Source organism: Camelina sativa, chromosome 4, assembly GCF_000633955.1.
Source record: "Camelina sativa cultivar DH55 chromosome 4, Cs, whole genome shotgun sequence".
Classification (NCBI taxonomy): Eukaryota; Viridiplantae; Streptophyta; class Magnoliopsida; order Brassicales; family Brassicaceae; genus Camelina; species Camelina sativa.
Window position 1 is genome coordinate 28,952,380 of NC_025688.1, and position 9,397 is coordinate 28,961,776.

The 9,397-nt window shown below is 34.8% G+C and overlaps 2 protein-coding genes across 2 annotated transcripts in view; both read left to right on the plus strand.

The window, feature by feature from the left end:
- On the plus strand, positions 4,038 to 6,833 carry LOC104783148 (probable methyltransferase PMT16). The gene is made up of 5 exons (XM_010508250.2): positions 4,038 to 4,691; positions 5,202 to 5,412; positions 5,494 to 5,794; positions 5,872 to 6,273; positions 6,357 to 6,833. The coding sequence occupies exons 1-5, from the start codon at positions 4,038 to 4,040 to the stop codon at positions 6,682 to 6,684; spliced, it is 1,896 nt and encodes a 631-aa protein (XP_010506552.1). The 3' UTR covers positions 6,685 to 6,833.
- LOC104784430 (homeobox-leucine zipper protein HDG1-like) overlaps positions 8,355 to 9,397 on the plus strand; it is a 1,131-nt gene continuing 88 nt past the window's right edge. The window contains exons 1-4 of the mRNA XM_010509458.2: positions 8,355 to 8,708; positions 8,809 to 9,008; positions 9,124 to 9,241; positions 9,315 to 9,395. Of these exons, the coding sequence (XP_010507760.1) occupies positions 8,577 to 8,708; positions 8,809 to 9,008; positions 9,124 to 9,241; positions 9,315 to 9,395 (531 nt within the window). The 5' untranslated portion in view covers positions 8,355 to 8,576. The remainder of the gene's footprint in view (positions 8,709 to 8,808; positions 9,009 to 9,123; positions 9,242 to 9,314; positions 9,396 to 9,397) is intronic.

The following is a 9,397-nucleotide window of genomic DNA, read 5'->3' on the forward strand; positions in this document are numbered from 1 at the left end:
AGCCTAAAGAGGCTTCGAGTATTGATATGCTAGATTCCCTTCTTGATACAGAGCCGATCTATATTTTTTGTTCATCTTAATTATTTACGTGTATTCGGTATTTTATAATTTTAGTTTGGAACCGGTATTTTAATTATTCAATCGGTTTGAATGTTTTGGATAAATCTTTTTTATTCGGTTTGGTTGGAATCTATACTATTAAATAGGGATAAAAAAATAAAAAAACATAACATATATCCATGTTGTCAAACAGAATAATTTGCATACATAATTTTTTTTTATAAAAAAAATATAACTTCCTAAAATAATGGTAACAATTATAAAAGAAATAAATGATTACCTCTTTTCATAATTAGTTATAAGGAAGGATACTTAAATTTCGGATCTAATTTTGGATATGATTATAACACATAAATAAATAATTTCGAATATATTGTTTTCAAATATTTTTCTAAATTAAATATTAAAAAAGTATATTCAAAATTAAATATTAAAACAGTATATTCTAAATTAACTATTTACATATAGTTATATAAATTTCAATTAATTAATTATCTAATATTTTGTAATTACCTAAAAACAGAGTTAATTAGTTGAACTGCTAATTTGGATGCTAAATATTTTGGATGCTAATTATTTGAAATTAATTAAATATTTTGTAAAAGATAAAAAATAAATTTTAAATATATATAGCTATACAAAAACGAAAACTCTATAATTATATTAAAACATTTATCATCAATTTTGTTATCTTTCTAATATGTAAAATGAAAATATTAATGAGAATAAAAAATATGGAAATATGTTATGAGACTTTCCCATATCTTTATCCATTTGAATTACCTAAAAACGGAGAAATGGGAGAATATTAGCGTAATTTAATCATTAATTATATAAATCATGTATATACAGAAATAATTCTTTTTGAATTTGGAAACAAACAATAAATATATTTAGACAAACAATTAAGATATTGAATGGTGATATCAAATATTTTGTTAAGATTTTTTTGTTAAAATTGTTGGACACATTTCTACTCCTTATAAATAAAGGCAAATATATTTGGGGGCTTATGGAGTTTCAACAAGAAATAAATATATCAAGATGGGATTATAAAATTATGATAGTTGAATTAAATTTCATGTGAATCCAAATTTTATGGTGAAGCGGTTATTATTTCAAACGTTTAGAAATTTGATGAAGGTAAACCAATATAAGTTTATGTTATAAATGCTATACCAAATAATTATATTTATAAATAATATGTTATGTGGATGTGAATCTTTTACCTACTTTCTTATTTGTTGGACTAAAATATACAATCCTAAATTGATAAAATAGGATTAAAACTACGGTATATGAGATAAGACGGGTTCCCGAAATAGACATAAACATATATACTATCTTTCTCTTACTATTTTCTAATGTACTTAAAATCATCTTCTTTTCTAAACCAAACTAAAAATAAATTGGTACAAAGTTGGATTATGAATGTTAACAAATGTAACTCTGCATAGTCCAAATCTAATTGCAAATTTAGTTTTTTTTAAATTAACTCCGCACATATGTGCGGGTCCAATCCCTAGTATACAATAAAACGATACTTAAAATGTCAAATTATCTCATCAGATTGATATTTTGCAAGATATCTAATTTCCCTCGTATTAATTTACATTTATTTTTCCAAGGTACATTAGTACATACATATATGTTGCATTGAACCTTTGATGAAGAAGAAGCGAGGAAGAAGCAAGGACTGAAGGAAGAAGAATAAGTTGTTGTTGTCGTCAAGAAAGGTCAACGACAAAGAAGAGAACAAGTCAACAAGAAATATGAAACTGGGCTTCTGTTTTCTAGTAAGATTAACTAGAGTTGTTGTATAAGAGTGAATTATGGAGGAGTTGGTGTTCCAACATCGTAGAGAGTGGCTAATGTAAGTCCTAGGATATATATAATGATGTCTACAAGTATGGTGTATATGTGTGTCAACTAGAGGAGGTAGTATAAGTATGTGTGGATTCATCATGTTACCTTACCTTTTTTGGCAACTTATTTATCGGTTTTCACGGTTATTAGATTGGTGAGATTGGAAGGCCTTTCTTCATCAATGAACAAGATCGACTCAACTCAAGAATGGTAACAAGTAAAGTTCTCTCTCCTTTTATCAAGAATATAATCTTCAAACTCTATAAAATCTTATTATAAGCAACTCAAATTCCTGTTTATCAAATTGTAGGATGAGGACTATATATCATCGTGCTAAGCTTAAAAAAACAAACGAGAGGTCACTTGCTTTGATCAAATCAGCTATGGCCTATTGACATTGTTGTAATAGCCGCTCTTCTTCAGTTGGTTCCAAAACACCCTGAAGTCGATCGAGGAAGCTGGTGTTAAGGAGAAACTCATTTCAGAAAGTTTAATTATGTTGGTCTTTTGTTAAGAAATTTGCTGCTGTTACTATCTTATAGGAAAGAAAAAAAAAAAAAAACATATTTGCAGGAATGATGATTTTAATAAATATGTTTATGCCTCTGGTTCCTGATACACAAGCAGTTTTATTATTGCATTATTTTGCTTAGCCATAAATAAATACTGGAGATAAGCAAAAAACTAGAGCAAAAGTCCAACTGTAAAACTACAACTTGGGAGTGATCCAGGCATCGTGGAACGCTCATTTTACAATGAAGGATAATTTTATATATTAAAACTAAATATCTTTGGAATTTTTCTAATAAATATTTTGAAAGTTGATAGGCCATGCAAGGATAAAGACTACGGGATTTTGATTCGGAAATTTTAGGTTTACTTTGTTTTTTCTGTTACCTTTGCTCAATTTAGTTTTAGATTAAAGTCTACTTTAAATCATAAGAAATCAACTATTTTACTTCGGTAATCTTAACAACTTATCATTAAAGATCTATTGTAACTTTTATTGGAATGGGACTCAAGTGTAATTTTGGTTTAAATATTGTTTATTTTAAACATGAGAATTCTCACCCAAAAAAAAAACACGTACCAACCAGGATAGATCGGTTAAATTCCATTCGTTTCAAATGTCCCAGTCCAATGCCATGGGGCATTGGTTTAAACCTAAGGTACATAACATAATGTTGTTTGGATATCAGCATTTTGTTTACAAAGGCAAACCAAACTCTTCTTACTACATTGTTTTACGATTCCAATGTTTTTGAACTAAAAACATTGCTTATTCGGGCTTTTCTTCACAACCCCGCAATGTTTTAAACGCCTCTGGCCCCCAAAAAAGTGCAAACTACATTCCCATAACTGGCGTATATACAGAGCAAAAGAAGAATCTCAGTGTAGGCTTTTTTTGTAAAAACAGTGCATATGAACCGGGACATTCATCCAAAAAGTGCTTCGGTTAAGTAATAAAATTGGTTTGTACCGGTGAAAAGTGCAATTGGGATTGCGTCTCTTTGCATCCAAAGGACCCAAACGGACCCCTCTCGGCTCTCACCTATGATATCAAAATTCACGCGCTTCATCGCAGCGTGCACTTTCTCACATACACGGATTCCTTTCTATAAAAAAAATTGGTAAGATTAACACAAGTTATAAGGAAAACTTTGATACAAAACATTAAAAACTCTTCCAAAAGCTAAAAGATATATTGCTCATAAAAACAATGCATGAATATATACACAATCCACAATTTCCCAAAACTAAATCTAATCATTTGATGAAATTGGAAAAGAATAATATTGTGAACAAAATAATTCCCCCATTGTTGTTGCCTATAACAAGCTCGCACGTTTAAGCCTAATCTCTCACGAACGATACACCATTATAAAAAAACCTCATTGACCCTTTGACCTTAATGCGCGTACCGAACACTCGCTCTTATTTTTTTTTTTTCTCTCCTCTCCCTTTATATTACACCCTCGAACCACTTCATATCAACCCCTTGAAAACTTCACTCGTCACACATTCAATTCGGCTCTCGTCGACGTCGTTTGTGTTTACATAAATATTTTGATTTCATCCATTTGATTGATCGTTTTTTTTTCCCCAAAGAGATGAATCTATTTACAAGAATGTCATCTCGGTCTAAGAAGTCGAATCTTTACTACGTAACCCTAGTGGCGCTTCTCTGCCTCGGGAGTTACCTTCTCGGTGTTTGGCAAAACACGGTGCCGAATCCACGCGCCGCCTTCGATGATTCAGACGGTACACCGTGCGAGACGTTCACCAAACCAAGTTCCACGAAAGATCTCGACTTCGACGCGCACCACAACATTCAAGATCCGCCTCCGGTGAAGGAAACCGCCGTGAGTTTCCCGTCGTGCGGCGCCGAGCTGAGCGAGCACACGCCTTGCGAAGACGCGAAGCGATCGTTGAAGTTCCCGAGAGAGAGGCTGGAGTACAGGCAAAGGCATTGTCCCGAGAGAGAAGAAATCTTGAAATGTCGAATTCCGGCGCCGTACGGTTACAAAACGCCTTTCCGGTGGCCGGAGAGCCGTGACGTGGCGTGGTTCGCTAATGTGCCTCACACGGAGCTTACTATTGAGAAGAAGAATCAGAATTGGGTTCGGTACGAGAATGACCGGTTTTGGTTCCCTGGTGGCGGTACGATGTTTCCACGTGGCGCTGATGCTTACCTTGACGATATCGGACGGTTGATTGATCTCAGCGGCGGCTCTATCCGTACAGCCATCGATACCGGTTGCGGGGTACGTTTTCAATTTCTCTTCCCTCCGATTAAACCGAACCACCCGGTTCGATCATTTTTTATTTTTATAATCAAAAATTAAAGAAAATTAAATAAGATTTTCTCTGTCACCAATCTGTTAAAATCGAATAAATCTGTTGGGACGTCCATTTTAAACTAACAAGATATATTCATGCATATCCTTAATCTAGTCATATCTAGTCTAATTTCATTTGATTAGTGCATCACCATTTTGGAATTCATACTAGATTAGAAAATAAAACATATTGCTTTTTTCAACATCTTCGGTTTCTGAGTGATACCCGCTAACTCACCTAAACGTATAATGTCGCTATTGACCTACTCATACTTTACTGCTAAACCTGTAAAGTTGAAAAAATAAAATTTGTAACAAAAGAGTCACAATGAAGAATTTTTTGTTTCTCTTAGATTGACTTTATTTTTAATTTGCCTTAGTTTTCTAACTTTTGTTGGTATATATGACCAATCAAATGTGTCTTTGGTTTTACAGGTGGCAAGTTTCGGTGCGTATCTTTTATCAAGAAACATTACAACGATGTCATTTGCACCAAGGGACACACACGAAGCTCAGGTCCAGTTCGCACTCGAGCGTGGCGTGCCGGCGATGATCGGAATCATGGCTACAATCCGCTTACCGTACCCTTCTAGAGCCTTTGACTTAGCACATTGCTCTCGTTGCCTTATCCCTTGGGGCCAAAATGGTTCGACTCTAAACCCTAAACAAGTTCGAACTCACTCCCTTTTTGAGTTGTAATAAATAACACTTTTGTGTTGTGTTTCAGATGGGGCTTACTTGATGGAGGTGGATAGAGTTTTAAGACCAGGAGGGTATTGGATACTTTCTGGACCGCCAATTAATTGGCAGCAACGTTGGAAAGGATGGGAAAGGACGATGGATGATTTGAATGCAGAGCAGACTCAGATCGAGAAGGTCGCGAGAAACTTGTGTTGGAAGAAAGTTGTTCAGAGAGATGATCTTGCTATTTGGCAAAAACCCTTAAACCACATTCACTGTAAGCAAACCAGACAGCTCTTGAAGAATCCGGAGTTTTGTCGTCATGATCAAGATCCCGACATGGCCTGGTAATCAATCAATCAGCTTCTATATCTAAAATTTATAAGTAGTTTAAAATTTGGCTAAAAAAATTCGAATGATTCAGGTATACGAAGATGGATTCTTGTTTGACGCCATTACCTGAAGTTGATGAGGCGGAGGATCTTAAGACGGTGGCTGGTGGAAAGTTAGAGAAGTGGCCGGCTAGGTTATACGCGGTTCCTCCGAGAGTAAACAAAGGCGATCTGGAAGAGATCACACCTGAAGCTTTCTTGGATAACACGAAACTGTGGAAACAGAGAGTTTCTTATTACAAGAAATTAGACTACCAGTTGGGTGAAAGCGGGAGATACAGAAACTTAGTTGACATGAACGCTTATCTCGGTGGTTTCGCGGCGGCTCTAGCTGATGATCCAGTCTGGGTCATGAACGTAGTCCCGGTCGAGGCTAAGCTCAATACTCTCGGTGTCATTTACGAGCGTGGTCTCATCGGAACGTATCAAAACTGGTAAGCATAAACCGAACTTAAACTAAACCGGAATTTTCTTTCTGGAAGTTATGGTTTAATCCGGTTTTTCTTCTTTTCATTAGGTGTGAAGCGATGTCGACGTATCCAAGAACGTATGATTTCATCCACGCTGACTCGGTTTTCACATTGTACCAAGGTAAATGTGAACCGGAGAAGATATTGTTGGAGATGGACCGGATTCTTAGACCGGGTGGTGGAGTGATAATAAGAGATGACGTGGACATCTTGATCAAGGTTAAGGAATTAACCAAAGGATTACAATGGGAAGGTAGAATTGCTGACCACGAGAAGGGTCCTCATGAAAGAGAGAAGATTTACTATGCGGTGAAACAATACTGGACCGTTGCTGCTCCTGAGGAAGATAAAAACAATACTAGTGCCCTCTCATGATTTTGAGATTTTTTTTTTCCTTTCTTTTTCTTACAATGTTATGCTTTTTGGTTTTGGTTTTGATTTTTTTTTATTTACAACAATTAATTCTCAATGATTGTTGTCATTATTCTTATTATAAGAAATAAACAAAAAAATAGTTTACGAGATCGATTTGTACCTCATCGTATAAATCATAAGACTGAGTACGTATACGTATGCACGTACCCAACTATGTTTTGTAGGATAAAAACTTGGTAAGCTTGTGTAAACTTTGTCCCACTACGTTAATTAAGAATTTTATGGTATTTGGAATGTGTTAAACAATTTGGGTTGTTATTATTATCATCTCATATTCGAATGTCTTCTCTGATTGCAGCCCTCAAAACTTTTTGAGAATTTATACTACATATAGTAATGACTTTCAACTTCAGATGTGAGTTTGGTATTCGCTTTTCATTTTCCAGTGCCAATCCAAACTCAAATCCTTAGATAAAACGACGAGTAGTATCATGGCATTAAGCCATTAACCCATCACGAGAGCTTAGTTAGTAAGTAGTAAGTACTAACTAGTAGTAATGACATTAACCTATGATTTGTTTGACAACATGCATGTTGACTGTAGTAAGTGTGAACTTTTGATTTTTATTATGTCAAGAGTAGTTTCTTCATATTTAACCATATGACATCTACATTTCATTATAAACCTTTATGTACTATTTTGAGTTTCATAGTTTCATTAGTATTTGGACGACTTTTCTTTTGTCGTTGATTTGGGTACCAAAATATTTATTGTTACAGACTTTTTCACTATTTATTATCAAAGGAAGATTGTTTGTGATACACAGTATGAAACTCGATTTTTACTATTAAAATTTTTCCAACGTTTCGGAAAAGTATATTTTCACCAGTGGTATAACAGATCTTGTTAAATATATACTTCGTATGCAAATCTTCGTAAAGTCATAGTCAAATTTTCGTAAGTCAAATTTCCCAATAAAATAGTGAGAAAATCTTCTTAAATTGTTCATTTGAAGCTGTGATATACTAATAATGTAACAGGTGAGAGTAATCATCTTGGAAGATATGATACTTATGAACAATATTGTTTTGCCTTTCTCGGTGTGAAGGCTACCTTTTTTCTGCCGGCCTTTTGGTTTCTGTACTTCGAGTAAGTAAAGAAAAGCATATGTTATAAATGAAGCAGTTCATTTCGACAGCTTTTCACGTCCATTACTTTCCAATCATTCAATTATTGATTCTTAGGTTATATCGCAATAACTCTTATAGTAGTATTCAATTCCGAATATGGGCCATGTAATATTAAGTTTACAACAACCCATCTCTACCTTTTACTTACCCTTTTTTCACCAGTTTACTATTATTAGCCTTTCTAACAAAAATCTTGTCTAAATATAAAATTACTATCAAAGTAAAAGTCATAAAATTTCGCAAAAAAATAATATATATACTAATAATAAGGGACAGAAATGTCGTCAAAGTGAAAAGGAATTTACTAATTACTAGCTTCCGGGACCATACATAGATGGTCCATAACTCCATATTAGTCTGAAGCTAATAAAAATAATAGTGTGAATTGTCCAGAGAAGGGCAAGACCGTAATTGCCACATTCGAGTGGACTTTTATTAAGATGGGAAAGAGGAAAAAAAGGTTAAGGAGACACTGAAGAGTCAACCAAACTGTTGTTGGCTGTACTTTTGTAAGGCTTCGAAGACTCCACATCTCTTCTTTCTCTGTCTGAACAAATCTGAAACCACTTTTTCGTCTTCTTCCATGAACATGCACCGAAGCTACAAAAAAAACTTCATCCGTTACGGATTTTAATTTATAAGAGTAGAGATTTGTGGATTATGTATCATCTATACATCAGCTGTTTTCTTGGTTTTTAAAAATGAATTTTAGCGGTTTTCTCCATCACGACGACGACAATTCCTCCGGTGGTGGAAACGATTTCTCTTCCGCCGCTATGTCCGGTGGTCTCGTTAAATCTATATTCTCTTCTCCCCGTCTCTCTCTTGGCCTCGTACGGTTTCAACTTCTTTTTTCTTTGTAGCGATTTTAAGTTAAATATTATATGAATGGGTTTTGTTTTGTCGATCTCAAACGTTTATAATTTCCTCCAGCAGCAAACGAATGGAGAAGCCACAAGAACCGGCGAGAGTTTCGAGGTGAGTGTTAGTCGGAGAAGTCCGGAGAGCAGATCTGGAAGCGATAACGCCGAAGCACTCTCCGGCGACGATGACTTTGACGCTTCTGATAGACCTTTGAAAAAGAAGAAACGTTACCACCGACATACTCCTCAACAAATTCAAGAACTCGAATTGTAATTTTATTACTCCATAAATCCCTTTTTTAATTCTATATCCATAAATCACTTTTTATTAAATTAAATGAATTAATCATAGAAATTTCAACCGTCGTCGTCGATTTTGTTTTAGGGTTTTCAAGGAGTGTCCTCATCCCGATGAGAAACAACGGCTAGATCTTAGCCGTCGGCTTAACTTGGATTCTCGACAAGTCAAGTTCTGGTTCCAAAACCGCCGTACTCAGATGAAGGTTTGTTTTGCTTCCTCACTTCCCTTACTCAAAAAAATATATATTTTCTTATATATTGTTTGTTTTCCGGTAGACGCAAATTGAGCGCCATGAAAACTCTTTATTGAGGCAAGAGAACGATAAGCTCCGAGCAGAGAACATGTCTGCACGAGAAGC

Coding starts and splice junctions, on each gene's coding strand:
- LOC104783148 (XM_010508250.2), top strand. CDS start 4,038: ATGAATCTATTTACAAGAATGTCATCTCGGTCTAAGAAGTCGAATCTT. Junction 5,413..5,493: donor TATCCCTTGGGGCCAAAATG/GTTCGACTCTAA, acceptor GTTGTGTTTCAG/ATGGGGCTTACTTGATGGAG. Junction 6,274..6,356: donor ATCGGAACGTATCAAAACTG/GTAAGCATAAAC, acceptor TCTTTTCATTAG/GTGTGAAGCGATGTCGACGT.